Source organism: Sorghum bicolor, chromosome 6 (assembly GCF_000003195.3).
Source record: "Sorghum bicolor cultivar BTx623 chromosome 6, Sorghum_bicolor_NCBIv3, whole genome shotgun sequence".
NCBI classification, from domain to species: domain Eukaryota; kingdom Viridiplantae; phylum Streptophyta; class Magnoliopsida; order Poales; family Poaceae; genus Sorghum; species Sorghum bicolor.
The window spans coordinates 54,238,200-54,266,155 of NC_012875.2; the positions used below are offsets into that span (position 1 = coordinate 54,238,200).

Consider the following 27,956-nt stretch of genomic DNA (forward strand, 5'->3'; position numbering starts at 1 on the left):
GGCAGGTTAATTAACCGGCTGCAACTTTGGGTCGAGAAAAGAGTTACGGCACTAGGCACTAGCAGTTTCGCGCGACGGCCAGCTGATGGATGGTGATGGCAGTAGGCAGTTACGCCGGTCCAAGAGCGTAGCCGGCGCGCGCGGCGTCGGTTCTACGTCTATCGGCGGCTTGTGGGATAGTTAATGAGTTTTAGACCCGCAACTGAACTTGCAGGGTTCGCTAGCAGCCTAGCACGACCACTAGGAAGGATTCAAGTATTCAACCTGAACAGCCGGCGCACCCGGTTTCGCGAGAAAATGGGTGGCGGCGTTTGTTTGCACCGGTAGTCTGGTGCTGCTGCTTGATGCCGAGGCGGGCCATTCACGGTGTCATCCCCGGCTGGTGTTCTTCCTGCTTCTCCGTGGTCTCTCGGCGGACTGGCGGAGGACCACCTGCCTTCACACAGCTCCCAAATGCCCCAACTGCCTGCGCAGTTATTTGGTCCTGTCCGAAAGGCTGGACAGCACGTAGTAGGAGTGCAAATGTGCAATATGGACATGGGCACATGGCCAATGGCGCGAGATTGTCAAGCTGAGACAAATGGTGCCGATCATACTGTGACAAATGGCCGGAGTTCAGAGGAGGAAGTCAAGGTTAATAAATGCTCAATATATATTTTCGGTGTGCAGTCAACCTACTGGCGGCAATGCTGGTCAGCTGGTGTGCAGTCAACCTACAAGTAAAAATGGCCCTGGCTAGCCTTGGCTGCTATAGTAATCGCTTTCCTTCAATTAAACAACCTGTAGCGAACTTGGCCACCAACACTGACTACAATCGCTTTCGTTCAAGGAACGCTTGGAATAACTGTACTACGTGGTTTTAAGTCTTGGCACGGTACATCTTTATTTTCATTTATTTATTTATTATTATTTTTTGCAAAGGAGAGGAACTTATATTAAATCTTGACATAATACACCCCTAAATTAATTACATATTAAACTATGAAATAAAAAATACATAATGATCTATTGAAGGGTCGAGATGGCGGACCAGAGGTGGGGTGAATAGTCATTTCTAAAACTTATCGCGCTGGCTAACCGAAACAAATGCGGAATTAAAACTATCGGTCTAGCCAAGACTACACCTCTCTATCTAAGTTCTCTAACACCTTGAAAAGATTCTAAACAAGCAAGCAAGGTGCTACCTTAGCAAGAGCTCACCTAATCAATTCTAGGAGCAAGGTCACACAAACCTATGCAACTAGTACTTTGCAAACTGGAGGAGCTCCTACACAAACTAGTGAGGCAAAACGCACAAAGCCTAAGCTTACTAGCAAGCTCAATAACAAGGCAACCAATGCCAAATTAGAGAGCGCAACTTACTTAGCTACACAAACTAAGTAATGTGACTAACAAGGTTACACAAACCAAATTAGTCACGCAAGGGAAATTACTTCTAGCTACACAAGCAAGAAGGTAACTAGCAAGCTACACAAGCTAACTAATTACAAGAGCAACTACACAAGCACAAACTAGAGAATGTAAAAACAAGCTTGTGTTAGGGACTTACAAACCAATGGGAAGAACAAAGTTGACACGATGATTTTCTCCCGAGGTTCACTTGGTTGCCACCCAGCTACGTCCCCGTTGTGTCGACCAACACTTGGTGGTTCGACGGCTAAGAGGTGTTAGAGGAACCTCGTCCCCACTAGAACACCGCAAGAACCTACCCACAAGCGAGGTAGCTCAATGACACGCACGATCCAATAGAGTTGCTCTTCGCGATCCCCACGGGGTGAGCACCGTACCCCTCACAATCTCTTCTCCAGAGCACCGCACAATCTCCTTGCGTGCTTCGACGGAGTCACAAGCCACCAAGCCGTCTAGGAGGTGGCAACCTCTAAGAGTAACAAGCACCATCGGCTTGCAACATGAACACCTAGTGCCACTCAATGCAATCTCTCAATGCAACGCACTAGAATCGCTCACTCACACAATCGGATGATCACTATCAAGCATATGTGAGTTAGAGGCTTTACTAGCACTCCCCAAGAATGGACACTAAGTCCCAAGGGTGCTCAGCACCAGCCAAGGCCGGCCACCACTTCTATTTATAGCCCCAAGGGCTAAACTAGCCGTTGCTTCTTCATTGGGCAAAAGTCGTGAGCACCGGACTCACTGTAGGTAGCACCAGACGCTGGAACATTGCGTCCGGTGCTCTAGAAACAGCCACGTGTCACTAGCAGTTTGAAGTCGACCGTTGACACCAACGGCTAGCACACGCACGCGCATCTGGAACAGTAGCACCGGACACTTTGCTGCTTCACACCGGACGCGTCCTGTGTGCACCGGACGCATACGCAAAGAGCAACGCAAACTTGCAGCAGCACCGGACTCTCAGCGTCCGGTGACACCGGACTCGTCCTTTGCGCACCGGACTCTCAGCGTCCTGTGCCACCGGACTCGTCTTGTGCGCACCGGACTCTCAGCGTCCTGTGCCTGCAGTTCAACTTGTTAGGTTGCTAACTTCTAGCTCCGAACTCCGAATTCGATGATCTTGGATATTTTGGAAAGCTTACTTAGAGTGCTATCCAATCTATATGAATACTCAATCCAAATCAAAATGGATCAAAGCAGTATTCCAATCTAAAAGCCATCCTAATGTCCGGAGAACACCGAAAGACTTCTCTCTCTTCTCCAAGTTGATCAAAATCAACTCCAACACCTTCTCCTTTGAAAAAGTGCCAACACCACCATGTGCAAGTGTGTTAGCATTTTCACAAATATTTTCCCAAAGGAGTTAGCCTATCAAACTTCCCACGCCACTCGATCCTAACATGTATGCAAAGTTAGATCGCTCAAGTGGCACTAGATGACCGATATGCAAACAAGTTTGCCCCTCTTGATAGTACGACCATCTATCCTAAATCCGGTCATAAACTTCTCTACACACCTATGACCGGTGAAATGGAAATGCCCTAGGTTATACCTTTGCCTTGCGCTTTTCATTTCATCTCCTCCGATGTTGATGCAACACATGCACCAACCAATCACCAAATGATATGATCCACTTCATATCATCACGTGACCGTATTGGTTCATCGATCTTGACCTCACTTGCTCTTCACCGTTGCCTCGGTCCATCAGCGCTAAGTCTTGCTCAAGCTTCACCGTCACACGCGGTCCCTCGCTTCAATGACTCTGACTTGCCCTTCACTCTTGCAACCGGTCCATCAAGCCAAGCCTCATCTTGATCTTCTCCACTTTGGTCACATGACTCCATGTCATGTCTCATATGCAATGAGCTCCTTCATCACATCATCACCTGTGGACTAATCTCCTGTGTATCTCACATAAACACTATTAGTCCACCTAAGTTGTCACTCAATTATCAAAACCAAACAAGGACCTTTCACCTATCTAAATTCTTTCATCTTCTTACACAATGGCTTCTCACGAACGCAACGACTAACTCCAAAACATTGGATATACCACAAGATCCAACCCTTCGAAACCAATTCAAAACGCATCTAAAACACTGAAAGATTATCAGTTATTACATTGTCGACATAGGATGCAGATATATTACCTCAAGATTTTGATTTTCCCTCTGTGACCATTAAAGATGAGATCAATGTCTCGGAGTCGGTGTCCCTGTAGGGACATCTAGAAGCACCTCTCTCCTTGCAGTTAAAAACCATAAATTGACTGTTTGTCTATAAAACCGATGCCTACAATGGAAATTTCATTATATTGTTGCAATCATTGAAGCCATCGCAGGAAACACGAACTAGCTGAAAAACATCTGATTTGGCCAAAAGATGTATTTGAACTAAAACCAAAGCAACTAGATATGAAAACTACAGGGAAATAGATGGTCCCCTCCCTTTGTTGTCTCAGCAGATGCACTTCAGAGGAAGAAGGAGAGGGGCCCTCGGCGGCGGTGGTGTTAGCGAGCGACTCATTGGTGGCGGTGACTATGTTCGTAACCCTGGCTAAAATATCAGTACATCCCCAAATTACATATGAAACAATCTAAAATAAAAAAATACATAATAATCTATCTATATTCTTCCATCGCCTTTGTTCCCCTAATGACTTACTTCGAATGCTGGAGCCAAAGTGCAGTCCTTATGTCGAATCCAACAACCAACCCTAAAATATTAGACATGTCGTATAATCCAACATTTCAGAACTAGTCTGAAACACATCTAAATTACTGAAAGAATATTGATAGTTGCATCGTTGAGTATGACATAGGATGCCGATACGTATACATCACCTTTAGACCTTGATTTTCTCTCTATGACCATCGACGAAGTCATTGTCCTCATAGAGGACTCCCAGAAACATCCATCCTCTTGCAAATAAAGGCCATAAATTGGTCGTCTGTCAATGAAATCGATGTCTACAACGGCGATTTTGTTGTGACGATTACCTATTCGCAGGAAACACGAACCCGGGCAGACATCATTTCACCAGAATGTTTATTTAAACTAAGCTGAAGCAATAAGATATGAAAATTGCGAGAAAGAAGATAGACCCCCTCCCCTTTGTATCCCCGGTAGATATACCAGAGAGGAAGAAGGAGAGTGTTCCCCGGCGCCGGCGGCAGTGGTAGCAAGTTGACTCGTTGGTGGCGGTGACGTGCATGCGTAACCCTACACACGGCTCGGTGTTAATGTGAATACTGTTTCAAACCGATTGTACTATCTTGAGATTTGTCGGTCTGACTCGGTTCTTCGAAGATGCCCATAGGGATAGAATGTGTGTGCGTGCGTTTATAGGAGTGAGTGTGCGCCCGTGTTTGTGAGCGTTTGCATCTGTAACTAGGTCTCATAAAAAAAGATATAAAGGTCCCTTCACAGTAAAAATTTGATACGGAGTACTATACTTGGTTATGACTTTCACCCTGATCCAGTTGGTAGTATGTATCGTCCAATCTCTCTGCTGGTTCTTTCTAGGACATTAGTAATGTCAATGGTGCTCATTTTCAAAAACAAATGTCAATCGTGCCCATTAAAAAGAACAAATGTGAATGGTGTTGAAAGTTTTTTCTAGAAACTACTACCATTCGTCGACTAAGTGGAGGAAAGGATAAAGAACGTATGGCACCGGCATGAAGTTTCAGCAAGTACTTACAGAGTCCAATATGGGCTAATAATATATTTTTTCCAAAAAAATATAAACTTTTTTATCGACATTTTAAAAATATTATGTCTGAAAAGTTGTTTTTTAACTAGTCCTTTTTTTATCGTGTCACATGCAATAGCATGATAATGATGACGTGGACTCCTTTATCGTGCCACTGGCATTGACGTGATAACATGGTCCTCTTGCACCAACTACTTGGCCATGAGTCCATGACAAAGAGAGCAAGGATCTCAGATTCATGCCATGGGTCTACGCTTACTACCTGGGCTTTAACTCCTATCATGTGTCTATATTTGCCACCTATGAAACTGAGAAGAGTGTGAGTACATAAAATGCCAATGAATCAAGGGCTAAGAAAAGATGAGCGGGGTGAGAGATTGATGGACGGGGGAGAGAATGAGGGACTATAAGAGGGGGGAAGGGGGGCAAAGAACAGGATACAGTCAAAAGAAACTTATTGTTTTTATAAATACTAGCAAATGTGTCTTACGCTGTAATAGATATAAAACTTATTATTACGTGACCACTTAGATATGTCCAAGCCAATTATAATGAGTTAGCTTGTTGTTGGATTTCAGTTAAATCAAATAAAATTCCAAGACCTATAAACAAATGATAGGTGCAATAAATGATTAATCCTATATAAAAATTGATTGGAGATTGTCATATTTTAAATAGGTGTCTATTTTGTGCACCTATTGTGAGGTCAAAAAAGTGAAAAGTGAGCTACCAATCCCACACCTCTCCCCCCCTACGCAAGCTATAAGGGCCACGACGTGCACGAGCTCGACCGAGCTTAGGTCGTCATATAAGTGGTATGACACTAGCGAAGATTTTTCTCTCAAAAAGTGGAGTTTGATCGAGGGATGGAAAAAGATATGTAGGAGTGATGGATATACAAACAAATGAGAAAGAACAGATGTGAGAACGAGTAGTTCACCGGCGGTCCCTCAACTTTAAAGACCCGTGGTAATCACCTTGAAAGTTTTAGGAACCTAGATAACACCTTTTGTCAAGTTTAAGGACCTGTGGTGATCACCTTAAAAGTTTATGACCTAAATTACATCCTCTGCTAAGTTTAAGGACCCACATGTATTACTTTGAAAGTTCAGGAACCTAAATGACTCCTTGAGCCAAGTAAAGGGACCTACAGCTGCTGAATTTTCAAATGGACTAAAATCAAAGATGGATATATTTCTTCTTTTAATATTAGACAATATAGACTAGCAAACTTGACCATGAATTACAACATGACGTACAATTGAGTTTCATATAACATTGCCCTTCAGTCTTGGCGCAACTGCACGTGCCCAGAGAAAATCATGATTAAGGTATACATATCGTTTTTACCATTTGAGTTTCGGTACGGTGTTCTCCTCTCCGGTCTCCACTGCGTGCCGTGACCAGTACGCATACCGGCTGGGCGAGGCCGTACCAAGTAGTACTGGGCCTCGCGGTGCATGCAGCGGTACGGTGCCGGGACGACGACGGTCGGTGGTCGCACGAATATGTAGGGGATCAACCGGTTTTGCGTGTCGCCGTGTCAGCATGCACGATCCTTTCTCCTGGCGGCCCCATAGTTGGCGACTTCGCGGTGTGCCGGTGGTGTTTGTTTCTTCCTCTCAACACTATTGCACAGTCGAAGGGTGGTGTCCCCGCATCCGTTTCACCTTTTTCGCATGGCAGAGCCATGCTGTAGCTGTAGCCTGTAGGGCGGTCCAGTGTAAAACGTGTGCGAGGTGGTCTGACTCAGCAGTCTCATCTACAGACAAGCGCGCAAAGACCACGATGTGTGGTTGATCCGATCTGTAGCACCGCACACGCTGACATCCATGGTCTCCAAGAAACTCGCGTTACGTTCAGCACAAGGATTGGCAGTCAGCCTCACCTAGCTAACGATAGCATGCGTGTGTTTGGTTGGTAATAATGCTGCTCACCAATTGGTCTGTGGTCAAATCTATCAAGCACCCGTGCGTACATACACGTGCCGTAAGAGTTGCTAGCGACACCACAGGAGGGAACAAGGACTGAATGGGGGTACTCCTATATCGATCAGTATATGACATCTGTACTATGCTCTACAGAGACCACAAATTAGTACCCGTAGTAGAGTCAGTCACCAGTCAGCAGCTTGGATGTTCAAGAATGCTTTTGCAGTGGCCTGCTTTGACAAGGCAATGAGGCATTGGCAGACAGGTATCAAGCGCATGGCATGATGCATGATGATGCTGTGTCATCTGTCATGCATGCATCACTGCATATGTGAAATCGGAGGAAAAAAAAAACCCTGGCTGTAGGTTCAGGCCAGTTCCCCACCAAAATTTTTTTTATCCATCTTATCGAATATTTGGACACATGTATAAAACATTAAATGTAAATAAAAAATAAACTAATTATATAGTTTGGTTGAGAATCACGAGACAAATCTTTTAAGTCTAGTTAATCCATGATTAACCTTATGTGCTACAGTAACCTACACGTGCTAATGATAGATTAATTATGCTTAATAGATTTGTCTTACCGTTTCAGACGAGTTATGTAATTTGTCTTTTATTAGTTTATAAAAATTTCTCCTAATATTCTTCCAATATATCCGATGTGACACTCAAAAATTTTTCATCTTCAATCTAAATAGACCTCAATTCAACCAACCCGTTTAGGTGCGCAGTTGTTTTTTAAGACAGCCGAAAGGGCAAAGTGAGAAACAGTGGTAATAAAAAGGCGGGTGTCTAGATGCGTGCATATGGGTTTTTGACAAGGCTCCGACGCCGCGTTCAATCAAATCCAGGCCCAGCTGCATGCGCGCCGGTCCAGGCCAACCTCGATTGGCAACCATCATTATTCAGTGCATATCCAAAAACATCACGTCTCAGGTGTTGTTTAGTTTCGAATTTTTTTTGGTTTTAGCTACTGTAACATTTTTATTTTTATTTGACAATTATTATTCAATTATATACTAAATTGACTTAAAAGATTTATTTCGCGATTTACAGTGTAATTAGTATTTATTTTCGTCTATATTTAGTGCTTCACGCATGTACCGTAAAATTTGATGTGATGAGAAATTTTAAAAAAGTTTTTTGTTTTTGAGGTGACTAAACAAGGCCTTATTCATGATAAAGGATTAACAACTAGTCTGCCCGTGACAGTGATGATTACGTTTGCAAATACGGCCATCCGAACGTGCGTGGTGGACTGGCCGGTGTGGTCCATTACGAATTGACAACGTACTGTATCTTCTTTTTCGCGTTGACAGCAGCCCACAGTCTTTCCAATTCCTGTTGAAGCAGGACCTCCAAGAAAAAAACTAATAATGATTAATTAAGTGGCGATGAACTACTCCATCTGTTCAGATGATCCTTCATTCCTTCATTCGATCTGCAGTTTTGTCCTTGCCTGCAGCCTGCTGGCTGGCGTTTCATATGACGCCGGACAGCGACTGCGAGAGGTAACCTGAAGGATCGCGGCTCGCCGGCCGGTCGCAAGCGACGTCGTCTCGGTCTGTCGGTCATCGGTCCCCTTGGAGTTGCCCATGCGGTCATTTCATTGGTCATCGCACACATGCCTGCACGCCACGCGCGGATTCATGTTTCGAACATGCTTTAATTCATGAGTCCTTGACAGTTTCACGACATTCTTAATTATTGCGCAGGCAGAGAGGCAACAGTGTTTTGGTGCTATGGCTCGAGACCATGTGTGTCATGACGACGAGTGTCAACAAGAACTGTACTGCTTGTAGACCTCCTCGTAGATAGGCAGCAGCAAATTAACTCGATCGCAATCTCGCATGCGTGCGCGTTACTGCACAGCCGAGCTAGCAGCAGCTAGCTGTGTGGCTGTGTCAAGTAGTATCTCTCCATATGCCTGTCCTGTTTCCACAATTTTCTGCATGTGTTTGGCACCATGCGCATGCGTTTATGGGAAAAGGGTGCTATGGTTCTACAGAGAATATTGACGAGACTAGGAAATACAATGCCAAGCTTTCTCTCCAGAAGCGAACATACGTACGTGCGCATGTGCCTTCGTGAAACTTTGATTTGAATCTTTGAACACCAACATCATTCTCCCAAAAAAATATTTAAACTTGGAATCAGTTCTCTTCTTTGCGTTCCACTTGGTGGGTTCAGTTGGACTGCAATGTCCGTGGACCGTCGCTGTGTTCTCGAAGCAAGCAAGTAGCCCAACTTGCGTTCCAGTTCAAGGCACTTCCACGTGATCGCACCAGTTGGGCCCACGCGTCTACGACTCGATCGCAACCACAACCATGACCCAACTTGAGTTTCATGGGCCTGACGAGTAAAACTGTTCCTCTCGAGGCCCAGTACTACGTCTTTCATTTTTTTTTTTTGCCCCAAACTCCCCCAATTAATCGTAGCCGCATGTTCGATGGTCACATTTTTTCTGTACACACAAGGCAAACTGGCAAGTGGCAACGAGAAAGTCAGGAGAAACTAGTGGCTTTGCTCACCGGTCACAGGCGAGCTCCGCAAAAAATCGCATGGCGTTGCCGTTGCAGCACGCAAGTCCAGGTAGCTCCACACTGACCACCACCGGCCGTCATGGCCGGAGCTCCGCAGCCGTCCTCCGTCGGCCACCGACGGATTCTAGCAGCCGTTGGAGGGTGCACGCGCAGAAGCCCGCCGCGGGATCCCGTGGCGCGGGAGCCGAGACGACGACCGCGACGTCGTCGTCGTCGTCCTCCCGCTCGGACAACGCCGTCCTCAAGGCCGCCTGGTACGGCTCGGAGCTCCTCGGCATCGCCGCGTCGCTGTTCCGCCCCGCGCCGCCGCCGCCGCCGTCGTCTCCGGAGGGGGGCGCTGCCGGTGGCGGTGATGCGGAGGGAGGCGCGGCGGCGGGGACGGCACTGGATCGCGCGGGAGTGGTCGAGGCCGTCAAGGCGGACTTCGCGCGGTCCTATTTCGTCACAGGTCTGAGTCTTCTCTGATCAACTGACGAACGATTGACTGGCATGGCATGCATGGTAGAGCTTAATTATCTGATGAGAAGAGAACACGCGCGTGCGTTTCGCAGGGAATCTGACGCTGAGAGCTTACGAGGAGGACTGCGAGTTCGCCGATCCAGCGGGCTCCTTCAGAGGCCTGCGGCGATTCAAACGGAACTGCACCAATTTTGGGTCTCTGCTCGAGAAATCCAACATGAAGCTCACCAAATGGGAGGACATGGAGGTACGTACGAACTGGAACTGCATCTCCAGCGACCAAGTTTATAACTTTGTACTGTAATTTGTAATGTAGCGATGTTAATCATTGGTGATGAAAAACAAACAAACAAAAATCCACTGATCTGTGCCGCTGCTCTCGTTGCATCCGGGTCGCAGGACAAGTCAATCGGGCACTGGCGTTTCAGCTGCGTCATGTCGTTCCCGTGGAGGCCTATCCTGTCAGGTGATTCATCCAGTTTTACTTCATGTCTGATTTGCACGTTGAAGTGAGTTGCTGATTTACTTTAGTTGAAGTGAGCAAAACCAGGGCTTGATGATATTATCCATGATGGTCCATTCAAGCTGTTGCTAAGTTTTCTCCGGCTGTTTATATTTGCTCCTGCCCTGACATGGTGTTTACTGTCATCCTGCCGTTTCAGCAACCGGGTACACGGAATACTACTTCGATGCTGAGTCAGGGAAGGTGTGCAGGTACTTGAAAACTTCGATACACAGTTCTGTTCAGCGATCCGATTTTAGGGCTCAGGAGTATCCAAGCATATTTGACGGCCCCTGTTTTCATCCAGGCACGTCGAAAATTGGAACGTTCCCAAGATGGCGCTCCTTCGGCAGATTTTCAGGCCGAGCCGATGGGTCTGGGAGAAGCGCTAAAGCCTGCACGGGCCAGGTTTTTTTTTTCGGTGCATGATCATCAGCATCCTTATGCTCCAAACCAAATGCATGTGCGTGTACGTAGATTCGTAAAACACAGTAGGAAGGACACAGTATATAAAAATATGGATTGTACATGGACTTGGCCCACGTAACAGAGAAAGGGCCCATGTTACACGGCCTAGATTCTGTAACCTTCGGCCGCATAGCTTCATGGGCTTGGCCCATGTTACACAGACTGGGCCTCCTAGGGTTTCTTCTCTCGACGTCTATATAAGCAGAAGCTGCGAAGGGGACAGGCGTTGGGTACTACTGCGGCGCCGGTGCCGACGGCAATGGCGGCTGTCTCTCTTCCTCCGTTTTGTTTCACTCCAGTCCGCCTTGGGTCAATTTATCTCTCCCTCTGGATTTATTTGCGATGTTCGATTCCTTGTTGCAATTTTTATTTCTCTCTACGCAGTTTATGCTATTTATTTAGGTTACCTCTCTGTAGTGGCTTTCATGGTCAGATGATTAGAAAATAACTGCAACAATATGATCCATGATCTGATTCCTAGTTTTAAGTCTCTGATGACCTATCTCCTGCCATTACTAAAGCTTCTGCTGTTGTCGTTTTTTCGTTTTTTTTTTGCTTTCGTTTTTTAATCTGAATCTGCGTTAATGCTTCTCTGTCGTCGACGTTTCCCTCTCCGTTGAGTTTTCGTTTGTGAATCTGAATCTGCATTGGATGTGATGAAGAAAGATCGGTCCGTGTTTCTGATTTTTCAGTGACTGATAACCCATCTCTAATTTCCTTCTGATCCCAAGCAGAAGTACTTGCTTTAGTTGATTAATTTCTCTATTCGAATGTTTACCTCATTGCGAATTGCATCTCTTCGAATGTTTACCTCGTTGCGAATTGCTTGCGGTGATGAATTATGAATAAACTTCGCATGTCAGACTTCGGAGATGCTTCTGGCATCCATGAGAAGATCTTTCATACTACTGAGCAATGCACATCTTCCTCGCAAAAAACGAAAACATTACAATTTTAACTGTTTTTCTTAAGAAAAACTTCGCATGTGATACATCGGAGATGCTTCTGGCATCCATGAGAAATCTTTCATACTGGTAAGCAATGCACATGATAATAAATATGGTGACCGAACTTGAATAGCTATACAAGACAATGTTAACCACTCAACTTCTAAATCAGTATGCAATCAGTTAAACGGTTAATGCTTTATCTGATGGGATTTGTTCCAGTTGCTGCCTCTTCACTTCAGCCTAGAGAGCGACTGTTAAGAGAACTCTCCACGCCATCCGGCTGCCCTGAGGCGGAGGTTGCATTTGGGTTCCATGAGCCAGTCGAGGACTCGAGGCTGTCAATCTCTTGCTCCGTTTAACCAGCCTTTTCTCGTCACCGGATAAGAGATCTGAAAACATCACACCCTTTTCTCTTCACAGGATAAGAGATCTTAGAATGGTTCATACGAATGATGACAACTACACATGCAGCTATACAAACCAAGAGGAAAACGAAGCTTGGTAGCAGTCTGGTTACCTGGCCTTGCATTGGGCAAATCAGCATTGCTGCCATCATGTTTAACAGACGTTAATCAGCATGTTTCTTTAGTTATATAAAAATATCAAAATAGGAGAAGGTTGGTTTGAAAGGTGATCTTTTTATTTTCTAAAAATAATAAAAATATAGTTTCATCTAAAAATATAATCAATTTATTCTAGTTTAGAAAAATATGAATTCAAATCTTGATTGGGCAAATCAGCATTGCTGCCATCAAGTTTAACATACGTTAATCAGCATGTTTCTTTAATTATATAAAAAATATCGAAATAAGAGAAGGTCGTTGGATTGGTTTGAAAGGTGATCTTTTTATTTTCTAAAAATAAAAAAAATATAGTTTCATCTAAAAATAAAAAGATCTTTGATGAAAATTATGAAAACATATTTCCTAGAAGATGTAAATTATGATAACAGGTATAATATCAAATTGGCATAATTGGATATATTATGAAATATGTTTTCATAATTTACATCTTTGATGTTATACCTGTTATTAATCTTCCTAGATATTTGTTTGAACTTTGTATAGTTTGGTATTTTTATAGTTTATTATACATTTTTAATGTTATATCTGATAGAGTATCTCCAACAATTTAACATCTCTCCCATCCTTAATTTTTGAGCAAAATAAGAAAACACTTTTTAAAATAAGAAAACACTCAATTTAACATCTCTCCCATCCTGTTATTAATCTTCTCTCTCCATCTTTTTTGACCTTCAAAAATTTATCGCAAACGCGCATATATGTGTGAGGGGAGCGCGCATCCTATCGAAACATGAGATTGGGTAGGAAAAAAGCATTGAGAAAGAAACTTTTAGGTTAGAAATAAATATACGAGACTCATAGAGATGATTGTTCTTTTTTCTCATTAATTTGGGAGTTAACAAACACTATATTTTGAGAATAAAATATGTAGAGTTGTTAGAGATGCTCTTAATACTCTTCTCTATAATCTTTTTAAAACTTTGTATAGATTGACTTACGAAAGAGAGAGGAGTTATTTAGAATTGGTTTCTTCTATTCATATTATTTTATTGTTGCTAATTATTTCAAATATTTCTAAACAGATCTTGGAAAGATAGAACATATGTTTTCAAAAAAATAACTATGATGTTTTAACTTCAAACTTGTTTTTTTTTAAAAAAAATCCAGATTTTTAGAAAATGTCAAAAAATACATTTTAGACCAACAAGATGACCAAGTTTGTTCACTTTTAAAAGTTAGAGGCTATTCCCTACATGGTTTTCGTAGTTAAAGGCTGTAAAGGATTGCAGCTTAAAAGGGTGAACAATGTATTGTACCCTTTGGAAAATAAATGAACAAAAGTCTTGACGCTGATACTAAAATAACAGGTAAGGTCTTGCACACAATTTCTCTTGATTAAATAATTACAGTAGTCGTGAATATCGCCAGAAACACGCTTTATTCAATTCTGTTCATGTTTTACCTAAATTTTCTTGTTTTCGTCCAAGAAACATTGTCCATCCCATGATATTTGGTATACCAAATGCCAGAATTACATAAAATTCATCTGGTAACTGGAAAAAAAGAATACAAATTCATCGCATGAAATCCTTTTGTTCTAAAAAAAAACCAAGCGGATCCTAACGGAAATCTGTCTTAAATAGCATATTTATTAGATTGAATATTCTAAAAATTCTTATTAAGCCGTTGTAGTTTGCTTACATTTTAATCATAGGAAAAGAACCTTTACTACTCTTTCAAGTCAGATATTAATTTGTATATATAATCTGTACGTTACATTTATGTTGATAAATAAATATCGATATAAACAGACGCGGTGGCAAAACAAAGTTAGGTTTAGATTTGGCTGTGATGGGAGAGGTGTGGGCCGGGCCCGGAAATGCTACAGGCCTAAAGCTTGCGACCACCACCACCATTGCTGAACTGTCGCACATTCCGTTCTGGCAAGCAATCTTTCTGTTGTCCGGCTGAAATCAGTGGTCACTTTCAGACTTCAGTCTCAAGCTGTAAAAGAGTGCCCTTCGCTATACTGATATAAGACCAAGTAACTACACCATGTGGACGGGTTTTCAACTTTCAAGCCTGTAATCGCAAGGATTTTTTTTTTCAAATCTTAATTGACTGAATGGCACATGGAGGCTAGCTCCCGTTGACAGAATGATAGTTGCACAGCATAAGTTTATGAAGGCATCAGCTGCTTGCTACTCCTGATAAACATTAGTGAAAAATGAGGCAAATAGTAGCGGGTTGAAACATCAATGGCCTATCAAAATAGGGTAAGTTGGCTCTCTGAAGAGGTTGCTGTCCTACACTAGCTAGTCATGATTCATAATACTTGTGATTTGGACATGAATACTGTTCGTGATTCAATGCTATGGTTTAGATTAGTCTCTGTCCTGGTAGTGTACGCTCAGCTAATCAACTCAGTCCACTGTTCAGAAATAGTTTCTGTTGGCAAGACCGTGCACCAACCGAGCGAAACTGCAGCGTTTTACTAGTTACTAATGGGTGTGGCCAAGGGTTTCCACCAACCACTTTTATTTCAAATTTTCAATTGTTAGTACTTCCTTGCTAATATTTATAAACACATTATGAAAACATGTCACATGATGTATCTAATGATATAAGAGTCTCATAAATATTGATGGTCTTTCATACAAATTCAATCAAACTTAAAAAAAATAAATTAAGAAAACTTCAGAAGCTGATTTCGGGACAGCAGGAGTACTAGTTTTCGTATATATTTGGTTAAGTAGCACTAACAATAATTAAACCAAAGATGGCCGATGGAGATTCTAGGGGCAGCAATTTGCATGCACTTGCACCCCTAATCTGACGTCTATGTGATCATCAAATATGGTAGATCAAAATGCTTTTTATTCCTGGATATAATAGATCCAAACGAAAATCCTGCACCAATCACAGCAAACACACGGAGCCTCTGATTACAATGATTTCGGACATACTAGCAACGACGACCCTTGAGCTGATTCACCCTTTCTTTTGTGATCAGATTCACCTTTTTTCGAGAACACATAGGAAGATTGCCGCGTCAATTCATCAACAAGAGAAGAAAAGAAACTACTCCCCATGCCTTTTTGCACACATCCTCAGGCCTCAGCTCATGTGGTTGCTGACCCATCGATATCGCCGTTCGTGTGATGTGTCCAGTGTGCTCCACGCTCACTATCAAGCTCCATAATAAGTAGCTGCTCCCTCTCCAACTTGGCACACTAGAGAGTAGAGACCAGAACACAAGCTCAGCGCAGGGCCACCTGCAAGCCACAGACTGATAGGAAAGAGGACAGGAGAGGAAGAAGATGAGCAGAGGAGGGAGCAGCGGGGGTGGCCGGAGCTCTCTCAGCTACCTCTTCGAGCCGGAGGAAACCATCCTGTATCGCACTCACACGACGGCCAAATCCAACCTGGAAACCAAGAAGTCTCCAGATACTAACAGCAGCAGTGTCAAGGATGACAACAAGGCGATCGGAGCTGAAGCAGTTCATTCTCCTCCCAAGAGAGAAGTCTCCAACCCCATACTCTCGTCTCATAAACCTCCTTGCAACATCTACCATACCAGCCAGTTAAGCCACAACAACTCTGGGCTTCTTATCACTGTGAGTAATATAATACGATTTCTATTGTTTCATAGAGTTTATAAACGTATATAGCTGCATGTTGGGATACGATGATTGAACACCTATATATGCACGTAGCTAGCAGATTGCAGAGTTCAGAAGATATGGCATAACAACATGATCTGCATATATATGTTCCTTATGTCCTTTTGTTTTAGGACCGACCTTCGACGAGGGTACGCTGTGCACCAGGAGGAGCGTCCTCGCTTGGGTTTCTGTTCGGAGAGGAGCATGAGAAATAATAGACGATCTCAGTCTAATCTACAAGAGAGTTTGGCTGCATGCGTATGCACCGCTGTTGTTGGGTTTCATAACAGTTACTGGAACGGCGATCTGATTTACAGAGAGTGGCTGTAGCATATGTAAATTATGCGTGCTTGTGTTTCGACAGTCTGTGTTCCGCTTTTTACCTCGTGTGTATATTTATGCATGTTCGTATTTATTTTGGTCACAAATATTTGATGTAACTTTGTTGCTGCCCAGGTATATAAGTCCTATATATATTGAAAACTGAATGGATATTTAAAAAGGCTACTACTCTCTTTGGTCACAGATAAGTGATGATATTTTAGTTACATTGCAACTAATAATCAATCTAAGTTATGATCATATAGTAGCTTATTTGTCCCCCAAAAGTAGTAATGACATAATTTTGTACAGATTTTATGCTTTATATGCTCCTAGATTCTAATTTGTTGGTGAGATTTTGTTTCTATTGGGTTATTTGATATGACATAACATATGCTATGAAGCTAAAAGGAATGCATAGGAGACCAAATTGGATACTGGTTTACTTAAGTTTTTTATAACTAAATAAATCCATGCAACGAGATATCCAATTGACCCTCTCCCCCCCCCCCTGTTCTTGTCCTTTTTTGACTATTTGTTTAGTTTCTGTAACCCCCTTAGTTGCTCATTTAATAAATCTTTCAATAGAGGCTCCTAAGCCCCTCCTGTTTCCTCAAAAAATGAGATATCCAATGTAGAGAGAGAGAGAGAGAGAATGGTACACTATTTCAGAAGGTCTAAGGATATTTTGAAAACATCTTGTTAATTACTAAGGACAAAAAAAAGATGGGCAAAGTTGAAATAAGTTCGATCATGTGGTGGTACATGGTTCACTTGTCTCTTGAGACGTTTCGTTTTGTTTGGAAAACAAAGATTTTGCATAATATCGAATATAAACTACTTAGCAGACCATAGGTTCCATGTCAGTCATTCTACGTGGCTCTGAACCTTCTTTCTATTGATATGTCCTGATTTAGGCATGTCTAATCTAATCTTATCGCAAAGGAGAAGTAAAATACTCTTCTGTTTTTATCACCAATGCCATTTTCAAATGAAATGAGAGGCGGAGTGTGAGAAAATGGGAGAGGAGTACAAGGTGTAACCAATTGAACCAATTGGAATTTTCATATAAATTTTAGGATATACGCAATTTCAATAACTTATCCTTTAAAACAAAAGGATACAAAATATATCCAAAGCGATTATGCCAAAATGAACATCAAGGAATGACCTTTTGATCCCGATGATTTTCCTTTTGTGGCTTGTCGGCCTACCATAACCGATGATACGCTTGTTAAAATCAACAAAAACAAGACGAATATGACAATGATATTCATCATATATGAAAACAAGACTCTTTTCATGGTAGGTCCACCGATGGCATAGAGTCTCAATTTTTTGGTAGGACCTGTTGTCATGACGATTTCGACAGATCGAGAAGACTACCACACCGGTTGGGTTGTCGGTTGATACGTATGAAGCTATGTGCAACCACTCAACTTTTTTTGTACAATGTAAAAGTTAACACAAATTTCCTTGGGTAGCTAAAGTGTTTTTGCATGAGACTAAAAGATGGGAAAACGCTTTAGTAACCGTCTGAATTAAGTTAACTTTTAGAGTTATCCTAAGTCAACATATTCTAAGTTTAACTTTTTTGAAGTTTAAATATTTTTAAATAGAAAAATAACACCAACTCATGACACCAAATTAATATTAGATATATCATGAAATATAATTTTATAACATATTTATTCAGTGTTATATATGTAAAGTTGGATGAAATAGGTGATTCTATATATTGATTTACGAGGAAGTATATACACTAAATTCACTCATCTAACAAGGCCAACTTTGCCGGTAGGAGCCGTAGATGGGAATGATCTTGGGCCAAACGGCATTGTCTGGGTGGTGGGAATGGGATGGTCCAAGCACATCCACACGGCCATAAACCCTAGGCCCACTGGACTAAATTCATAGCGCCGGCGCCGCAGCTTCCCTTCATTTGTTTCGTATCGTGGAATGTGTCGCAGATGTGGACACCTCATAGTTGAGGTTGAGGTCCTTGATGATTACCAAATCTCAGCTGATGCCGAATTGCCGCCAGTTGCATTATTTGATGCATACAGCAAAAGAGCATTCCGTGTCAGTGACAGAAGAGCCGGGGAAGGATCTCCATCACACAATTCACAAAGCGCGATCGTCCTTCGTTCTGCACCGTCCACTCTGCTTCTGTCCCGAGTTTTTTTTTTTTTTTGTTTCTCCCTCCTGCTTTTCTTCGTTCGCACGAGCACTTTTTCCGACCCAATTCGTGGCGGCGGAGACCTGCGAAGGGCTGGGGACAGAATCCGGCCGACCGCAACGGCCAGAGCCCTCTCGCGGTCGTGGGTTGCCGTCCGGCCGTCCAGGGAGAGAGAGAGAGAGAGAGGAGGGAAGGGCCGGGGAGGCCAGAGCGTGTCGCCGCCTTCGGCCACACAACAGCTCACAGGCGATACCACTGTACACGGCGCAAAGCTACAAACTGGCCGGATCATGCTGGCCCTGACCGTGCGTTTGGAGTGTGGTGCTGCTGGGCTGCTGCCTCCTGGTAATCTGCATCTGCACTTGGTACATCATGCGTGGCAACTGGCATGCGACAACTAGTCAGTCGCACACAACATGTGGTCATGCGGGACAGGGAATACTTTCGTTTGATTAACCGGATAAATTTCATGGTGGCCCAAGTTTGCTAAACAGAAATGCTAAACATCACTTGAGTGTTTTAGCAGCTCTCGACACGCATCGGATCCGCGAGGGACATAATGGAGGCCGTCTAATCCCGTAATCCCACAATGCCTGTGTCCACGGCTCCGGTACCGCTAGCCACCAAGAGGTAGGCGTTCGTCTCCTCCTCCATCGGAGACGAAGACGATGACGACAGTGGTTTAAGGTTCTAGCAAGTCTATCTCCCTCTTTGTTTTCTAACTCCGGCGGTATAGAAGAGATCAGTCGCGGGAGGTAGGCAGGCTAAGTGGTGCGGATGGTGGCGGACCAGTTTAGGAGTCCTGACGGTGGTAGCAGCGGCTAGGCCAAGTTGAGATGGGGGAGGCTCGCTAGAGTTGAAGAGGAGAAGATGATGGCGGTGGAGGGAGGGAAAGAGGAAGACCGCCGGGGGTGAGTACAAGATTCGGCAATGAGCGCTGAAATGAGGAAGAAGACCGGTGTTAAAAAAATCAGGTGCTCCCTCCCTCATAAACACTCCAATCCGAGATAGATAGATTCTTGCTAAATTATTTTAACTCGACGTCTGGACATGCTTACATGCAAAATTAACAAACATAATCTAGCGCTCGTACTTAAATGGAGAAACAGGTTTGATGCTTAAATAACTCCGTTCCGGCCTTTGGATCAGAATCGGTTGGCGGCGGCAGGAGCTGAGCTTTACCAGTGACATGGACCGTTGTGAGCCAGTGAGAGCCACATTCCAATTCGGCCACTTCTTCGTCCCCGCGGACGCGTCGCAAAGCGAGCCTCTGGGAGACTCGAGGTCTTAAGTATCGTGCACCTGGTCTCCTCTGCCTTCCCCTCCTGTCCTGTCACGCTTCACACTCCCGGCTCCCGCTCGCCCGGGTCCCTGTCCTGTCCATCTATAGCGTTCCATTGGAAAGTGCAAGCACGGGCCCATGGCCGCCGGTCTGTCCGGCGCCGCGATGACCGGGTTCGTCGCCAAGAACCCGCTGCTCGCGGCCGCGGCCGCGGCGCGCCGCAGGGCGCATCCCCTTGCCGGGCGCGCCCTGCCGTTCTCGCCGCTCACCACCACCAGGGCCGCGCGCCGCCGCGGGCTCGGGACCGTCACGTGCTTCGTGCCGCCAGACACGGAGCACCCGGCGGCCCGGGCCCCGGCTGCTCCGGTGCCGGTGCCGGTGCCGGAGACGGCGCTGGACGAGGAGGCCAGGGCCGCGGCGGCGCGGCGCATCGCGGAGAAGAAGGCGCGGAAGCGGTCCGAGCGTCGGACGTACCTGGTGGCCGCCATGATGTCCAGCCTCGGGTTCACGTCCATGGCCGTCGCCGCCGTGTACTCTCGCTTCAGCTGGCAAATGGAGGTAACTGATTGCCTTTTTTTTTTTAATTTCTTTTCTTCCCCTGTTCTTCTCTCGTTGCTACTAATTGCTAGGAATTTTACGCCACAATGCTGGAATTTTACGCCTCCGTGCACTGCAGGGCGGCGAGGTGCCGGTGAGCGAGATGTTGGGCACGTTCGCGCTCTCCGTCGGCGCGGCGGTACGCGGGCGCTCCTTTGTTGGCTCTAGATAAACTTGAGCGTTAGCGAAATTGGGGCTGATTTCGCTGTGCGCCCGTGCGTGCAGGTCGGGATGGAGTTCTGGGCGCGGTGGGCGCACCGGGCGCTGTGGCACGCCTCCCTGTGGCACATGCACGAGTCGCACCACCGGCCGCGGGAGGGCCCCTTCGAGCTCAACGACGTGTTCGCCATCATCAACGCCGTGCCGGCCATCTGTCTCCTCGCCTACGGCTTCTTCCACCGCGGCCTCGTGCCCGGCCTATGCTTCGGCGCGGTAAGCCACGGACTAGGGAGTCTTCTGTCTCTCGTTGTGTCTGTCTGGTTCGTTGGTTGGTTGGACCCACCTCTATCAGCCGGTGCCTCGTAGGGCACGGTGGCGTCAGCGACGGACCCATCCGACTGTGTGATCTCACCCTCCACGTGTCTTCCTCCAACAGGGCCTCGGGATTACGCTGTTCGGCATGGCATACATGTTCGTCCACGACGGCCTGGTCCACCGCCGCTTCCCGGTCGGCCCCATCGCCAACGTGCCCTACTTCCGCCGAGTGGCTGCCGCTCACAAGGTACGCACGACGGCGACGAGGCCAGCAGGAGGCTACCGACCTCTCTCTCGCTCACCACTTTGCCTTCAACCGTCTGGAAACTTCTGTAGCATCCATCTACTGTACTTGACACTGGCCAGTAGATACCGACTTGTTGAGCTGATATTTTTACCGCCCTTTTTTGTTTTTGCACGCTCGTGCCATCGTGTGGCTGGTGGGCTCCCTCGGCGATGTCGCGAGAGCAGATACACCACATGGACAAGTTCGAGGGCGTCCCGTATGGGCTCTTCCTGGGACCAAAGGTGAGCCTTGCAGCGAGTGGTGCCCCTTCGTTTGTCCTCGCCTTGCCTGTGAATCTGCATGCGATCCCCTCCGACACGCTGTTGCTGCCTTCCGCTGACGTCTGAGCCGCTTGTGCCTGTGGCTGTGGTTGCACAGGAGCTGGAGGAGGTTGGTGGCCTGGACGAGCTGGAAAAGGAGCTCGCGCGAATCGGCCGGACCATCTGATGATGGGTTCGTCCGCATTCCGCCGCGGCGAGCTCCGCTGTGCAAAGCTCCGTGGTTTTCGTTTTTGCTCGGTTTTGTTGAGTTCATTGTCGGTACCGGATGCTTGGTGGAGCAGACGACCAGAAGGGGCCGATTTGGATGCACGGGCGTTGATCTTCTCCTGCATTTCGAATGGGCTGGGAGGCACAGTTCGTACATGGAGATGTCCGGTGCCATGGAATTACTTTTTTTTTTTCCTTTTTGCTTTGCTGCCATTGTCACGTCGGCGTCTTTGTGGAGACGTCGCACGTTCTGGTCCCCCTGTGTTGCTGTTTCTTGTGGCTAGGATTCTGTGTATATAACTTGTAGAGACATGTTATGAAAAACCACCTGAATGAAGCTCAATTCGGTGGTTGGAAACAGAGCTGAAAATTCAGAAGCTCCCTGCTTTCACATTCAGAAGCGCTGGCGTGATAGAGGGTTTTCGTTCCCAAAATCACATAGATTACATATTGTACATGTATATGTTTCGTAGGTTCCACAAACTACATACTACTAGTCCATCGATTTCTTTATTGAAATTTTGGAATGCGTTTGGAAGTACACTTTAACCAGCAGTGTTTTTTAAGAACAAAATTCATCACTGATCCCTGAATTTGGCCGAGGGTGTTATCTTGGTCCTTGAACTTTAAAAATAATGTCTATGGATCCCTAAATTTAGTTCATGAACTTCTAAGATAATCACCACTGGTTCTAAACTTCATCAATGGTGTCATTCCTGTTCTTGAGCTTGGTTGTAAGTCTCATCTGGATTCAAACGGGGTAAACTCAAAACCAAGTTTAATGTTTGGAATGACACCAACATTCAAGTTTAGAGATCATCAATGATCACCTTGAAAGTTCATGGATTGGATAATTACGATGAATTTTACTCTTTCCTAAAACTAGGTAAATTCTGATCATCGGTCCTTGCTGCATAGCCAAATATTGAAGTGAGTTTTTATGGCGGTGTATAGTGTGGTAGGAACTCCAACGAAGCAAAATCGGAAAGGAACAATAACACTGCGTATGTTGGTGGACATCAGATGACTACTAAGCCCAGCCCACGTTGGACATAACAAAAGAAAAGTCTATCAAGAAATTGAGAAAATTCCAAATGATATCTGTGACTTATGTTCAAAGCCAAAAACTTGACATATCACTTTACAAAAAGGGTTATCACAAAATGCAATAGAAAATGCAATATTGGCAACTAGGTAGTCGTTTGACTTCAAGTGAAATTTGTTCAAACAAAGCTTGTAATTCAAGGCATAGTTATTGTTCAAGTTGTGAATGAGTGTAACTTGAAGCTATAGGAGAATGCTCAACTTAATTAACTGAACGGTAGCACACAGACAAATATCTAAATGGGTATTAGAAATCTGGTGGGAGATTGTTGGAATAATGGGCTTAGCCCATATGAGTCTTTTCAATTATTCCAAATAAATCACAAAGGCAGTTGCAAGTAGATGATGGTGTGAATCTTAGTCCCACCTTACTAGTTAAAATGGATGATGATGATGATGATATTAATTAGACATAGGAGTCATCTCCATAGAGTCATGTCTATGTGAGAAAGAGAAGGGAAGTCCACACTCTTTCTCGCTTGCCTTGCCTCATCGAGGAGGAGCAAAGGCGTGCCACACCTACAGAAATGGCCTGACAAATTGCTGGCCTATGGCTCATGAGAGGGTGTCGGCATGTAGTTCTATTTTCTGGTCACTCACATCGCATTTTAAGTCTTTGCGAGTTAGAATTCTAACCAGTTTGGATCATAATCGTAGCATGACTTCATGTGGGTTTTCCTATATATACAACCTATCGGCCACCACCAAAGCATATTTTGTTGAGTTAGTGTTTTGCCTCTTGCATCTACTACAACTCATCGTGGTCTCTCGGTCTCTCCATCCCGAGCGCTTACGCGCCCAACAATTGGTAGAGCAAGTCTCCGAAATCTGCCGCTCATCGATCTCTTACCATGAGAGGGTGAATATGGTTTTTGGAAAGCATCTCACATGTCTTCACCGTGTCTAGTCTTCTATGTCCAAGTCAGGTGATGCCTATTTATCATGAAACTGCTTAATTCACAGATGAGTTGGAAGCCCCAAATTCAAAACCTGGTGGAGGGATACTGAGGAAGGTTAGAAGGTGGGAGCGGCCACCTGAAGGGGTGCTGAAACTTAATTGTGATGCTTCATTCTATGAAGAAGGAAATTATGGAGGATGGGGGTTTATAATCAGGGATAGTGATGGAGATGTAGTGCTGGCTGGGTGGGGAAGAGTGAACCATCTGTTGAACCCTTTGCAGGCGAAGATTATCGCGTGTCTGCAGGGTGTACAAGCAGCAAGTAATCTAGGAATAGCTCACTTGATTGTGGAGACTGATGCCCTAAAAATCAAACAGGGCTGAGAGTCAAATCAGTTGGACCTTTCGGCGACAGGGTATCTGATGGAAGAGCTGAAATCTCTCACGTCCGCGAACTTCATTAGGTGTGAGTGTGTTCATGTTCCTAGTGAATGTAACAAGACAGCACATGTTCTTGCTGCTCTTGGTGTGGGTAGCACAGAAGGGATAGAGCACATTTCGTGTGATGTCCCGGGTAATTGTGGCTGACGATATGTCAGCAAGAGTGCAATGAGAAACTACCCAAATTCAAAAAAAAAAACAATAGTCCCTTTTTCTTCTCGATTTAACCATCACCACCTATTTATCTACAAAGACAGCTACTTCTTGTACTTTATCCACCTATCCTAGAGAATCATTTCACTACAACTCATCGAAGCTCCATTTGGCAGTGCTTAACAGTTAACCAGCTCCATCTGCTACCGTGTGGAGGGAGAAGCTGGAGTCGATCGATGAAGGGAAAAAAAAAACTTGTTTCGTTGGTCTTCTAGTTTTGCCGCAGAACCATGAGAAAATGCGTCAAATGGGTTGTCTCGATCTCCCATCTCGTTCTTTGCCATCCAACTTCAGCATGAGGCACGCGCACACAAGGGGAGTACGAAGGATCAAATTAATTAACGCTCTACTCAGCTTAATTTATTTGGGGGATAACCAACATTCTCCATATTTCGCGCACTAGATTTTATTTTTGTGTAAGTACATAGAGTAGTACTCCCTCCATCCTAAATTGTAAGTCATTCCAAGAATCTTGGAGAATCAAAGCATTTTTCACGTTTGACCAAAATTATAGAGAAGAATACTAAAATTTGTAACGTAAAATGAGTATACTATAAAAATATAATTAAGAAAGAATCTAATGATACTCAGTTAGTACCATAATAATAATAATTATTTTATAATATAAATTTGGTCAAACTTAAAAAAGTTTGACTCTTTAAGATTTTTGGAATGACTTGTAATTTTGTAATTTGGGATGGAGGGAGTATTTTGTACCGACCGGCTGTCCGGCTCAAGCGTGCGCCACTGCGTACGTCAATTGCGTGAGCTGACGAGCATGAAGCGCATGCGCAGCCGGCGCTCGGCGCGGCGACACCTGGCCCGGAGCAAGCTTATACTAATGCACGCGCTACTCGCTGGTTCAATTAGATCGTGCGAGAGCGGGATGTGTCCGCCGCGTCATGACCATAACCGAAGGATAGGAAGCTTCAATAATTGTATTATAAACGGCCACGTCACATTCCGCAAGATCCATCGAGCGAGATACGGAATCGTATTAATCCCGATCGAAATCAAAGACTAGTGACGTACGGATTTGAGTAACTAACAGCTCACTTTTGGCTGTCCGTGACAAAAGAGGAACTTCCTTGCAGATGCAAGAAGCGAGCTGCCGCTGGTCGATCGACTAGACAGAAAAGCAGATCGTGCCCTGTGCAAATGATTATGCGGTGACGTTGACGAAGGAACGTGCCTGTCAGAAGGTGTTCAGTGACGAGGACTGCCAATTTATCAATTTTTTTCGGTGATGATGACTGCGGCAGGTTCGGTTTGAGTGAGGTTGGCCGGAGTGCCAATCCGGAGGCTGCACATGCCCGGAAGTCGGCAAAAGGTACTGCAAATTCGAGCCTTGTTGGCGCCTGCACGAGCATGAGGTGATAGGGTCCACCACAGGGCCCATTACCCTGTTTTTTTCCAAGTTAGCGTAGGGCACAAAAGTTGCGTTTTTGCAAATTGTGCAATCTAATCTAAAATGTTACTACCTACTCCCTCTGTCACAAAATAAGTGTCGTTTTCGCTTTCCGAGAAATAACTTTAACTAAATATATAGTAAAAAATATTAATATTTATAATACATAATTAGTATCATTGGAAAGATTTTTAAGTCTAGTTCTTTAACAAATTTATTTAGAGATAAAAATATTACATTTATTTTTTATAAATTGAGTCAAAATTGTGGCACAAAAACCTAAAACGTTACTCTTTTTGAGACGGAGAGAGTAATAAAATCCATGCATATATATTTTAAATTCTAAGTTAGCAGCCCGACGCCCCACGATCTCCTTGCGGACATAGAGTGTACGATTTCAGCACAGTACGCCGTGTATGTGCACAATGCGGGTTTTTAATGATTAACTTCGATTATGTTAAGCTCAGCTTCAACCTTGGCATAGATCGCAAACATACGGTCTCGACTTTTCGAGCAGTGAAAAATGGAGTTCAATACCAATACGTTCAAATTGTAATGAATTGTGCAAAACAAGGATTCTTTTCGATTTTCCAAACACAGGCGTCAGGTCATAACAGATAAGGAGTTTGCTCGAGGATGACTAGACAGATGTTCTTATGGAATGAAAATGAGATTAAGTCACAGGGAACAAAATGTTTCATCTGTCTAAGGGATCTTGGTATGCATTACATTTGGCCGAGCTCTGAGTAAAATGGTTTACGCATTCATCTATTCGATTTGATAATCGCTTCATCTGGAAGTTGATCCTACTCTCCTGGTTATCTAGAGCTCACTGTCATCAGATTTGCCGGCTGGCTCCCCATTGACACCAACAAGCTCCATGTCAAATATGAGAGTTGCTCCACCTGCACCGAGATAAATAAATAGCTCAGATCAGACATCTGCAGTAAACCTAGACCTGACTACAATGAGAGAAAATTGAAGGTATCCGTTCATATGTTTGTGTTGATAATGTAATGGGCACAGTGACAGCCACATCCAATCACCATAGTGAACAATGTGCTAATCACCATACAGAATTTCTCTTAGAATTTATTAATATATGATTCTAAGGCAGCTGTGGACTCAAAAGACAAGAAGAAAATAGCATACCAGGATAGTTGGTGGTGATCCTTGAGGCCTGTAGCCGAGCTTTGAAGAGATCTTCAACTTCCACTTCTCACATTGTCAAAAAAAAAAAAAAACTTCCACTTCTCACCAACGCACATTCCTAGGAGACCCTGATCCTATCCTAAAGAGTAGTACAGAAATTCAGACATAGAACATTAGAACTAGAGCACAAGCCAAACAGACATAGAACATTAGAACTAGAGCACAAGCCAATCAGATATGGAACATTAGAACAAGAGCACAAGCCAAACAGACAGTAACCAACTTGTCCAGTGCCAATTTAATCACCTCCATCTCCATTGTTGCACTAGTCTGATTGAGCTGGATCTGAAGCATTGCTATTATGTGGATGGTGATGGGTTATGAGCACTTTCAAAATAATCCTAGAACCAGAGATAATCATCCTGGCTTTGAAATCACATAGACATATCCTAGTTTGATTTCAAAATTCTAGTTTTCATTTTCGCCTTTGGTGAGCACCACACGCGTGCTTGAGCTCAGCGAAGATATCCGCATTTTCAAAGTATTTGGATCTAGTGACACCCAAAGCTAAATTTTAGGAGTAAAATATACAACCTACAAGTCCCGTTGGTTCATCATAGTAAACTTTAACTCCCGTCATATCGAATATTTAGACACATGCACAAAGTACTAAATATATACTATTTACGAAACTAAAAACACAACTAGAGAATAATTTGCGAATCCAATCTTTTAAGTCTAGTTAGTTTATTATTAAATACTAATTACTAAATAAAACGAAAATACATACATGTTAAACTTTAACATGTACAATCAAACAAACCCTTATTCTAACCCGATCTCCTGCAGCAGTTCGTGGCTACGTGGACGCTCACTGGCCACTGCCGCCGTCGCCCCAGCCGTTCTTCCGGCCCATGGAGCCGCGCGTGTT

The 27,956-nt window shown here is 44.3% G+C and overlaps 3 protein-coding genes across 3 annotated transcripts; all 3 read left to right on the plus strand.

Annotated features, from left to right (window-relative positions):
* Nucleotides 9,540-11,421, plus strand: LOC8057617. The gene is made up of 5 exons (XM_002446932.2): nt 9,540-10,061; nt 10,165-10,319; nt 10,472-10,538; nt 10,735-10,786; nt 10,882-11,421. Exons 1-5 carry the CDS (start codon nt 9,632-9,634, stop codon nt 10,964-10,966), a joined length of 789 nt encoding a protein of 262 aa, XP_002446977.1. The 5' UTR covers nt 9,540-9,631; the 3' UTR covers nt 10,967-11,421.
* Nucleotides 15,731-16,691, plus strand: LOC8060427 (protein SPIRAL1-like 4). The gene is made up of 2 exons (XM_002446933.2): nt 15,731-16,133; nt 16,313-16,691. Exons 1-2 carry the CDS (start codon nt 15,837-15,839, stop codon nt 16,394-16,396), a joined length of 381 nt encoding a protein of 126 aa, XP_002446978.1. The 5' UTR covers nt 15,731-15,836; the 3' UTR covers nt 16,397-16,691.
* LOC8060428 (beta-carotene hydroxylase 2, chloroplastic) lies at nt 19,860-22,208 on the plus strand. The gene is made up of 6 exons (XM_002446934.2): nt 19,860-20,521; nt 20,640-20,699; nt 20,786-20,992; nt 21,156-21,281; nt 21,506-21,562; nt 21,699-22,208. The coding sequence occupies exons 1-6, from the start codon at nt 20,102-20,104 to the stop codon at nt 21,765-21,767; spliced, it is 939 nt and encodes a 312-aa protein (XP_002446979.1). The 5' UTR covers nt 19,860-20,101; the 3' UTR covers nt 21,768-22,208.

Excerpts from the sequence above, each read along its gene's own strand:
- LOC8060428 (XM_002446934.2), top strand. The coding sequence starts at position 20,102 with ATGGCCGCCGGTCTGTCCGGCGCCGCGATGACCGGGTTCGTCGCCAAG. Across the intron at positions 20,700-20,785 it reads CGCTCTCCGTCGGCGCGGCG|GTCGGGATGGAGTTCTGGGC; the intron begins GTACGCGGGCGC and ends CCGTGCGTGCAG. Across the intron at positions 21,282-21,505 it reads GAGTGGCTGCCGCTCACAAG|ATACACCACATGGACAAGTT; the intron begins GTACGCACGACG and ends TCGCGAGAGCAG.
- LOC8060427 (XM_002446933.2), top strand. The coding sequence starts at position 15,837 with ATGAGCAGAGGAGGGAGCAGCGGGGGTGGCCGGAGCTCTCTCAGCTAC. Across the intron at positions 16,134-16,312 it reads ACTCTGGGCTTCTTATCACT|GACCGACCTTCGACGAGGGT; the intron begins GTGAGTAATATA and ends CTTTTGTTTTAG.
- LOC8057617 (XM_002446932.2), top strand. The coding sequence starts at position 9,632 with ATGGCGTTGCCGTTGCAGCACGCAAGTCCAGGTAGCTCCACACTGACC. Across the intron at positions 10,062-10,164 it reads GCGGTCCTATTTCGTCACAG|GGAATCTGACGCTGAGAGCT; the intron begins GTCTGAGTCTTC and ends TGCGTTTCGCAG. Across the intron at positions 10,539-10,734 it reads GTGGAGGCCTATCCTGTCAG|CAACCGGGTACACGGAATAC; the intron begins GTGATTCATCCA and ends CTGCCGTTTCAG.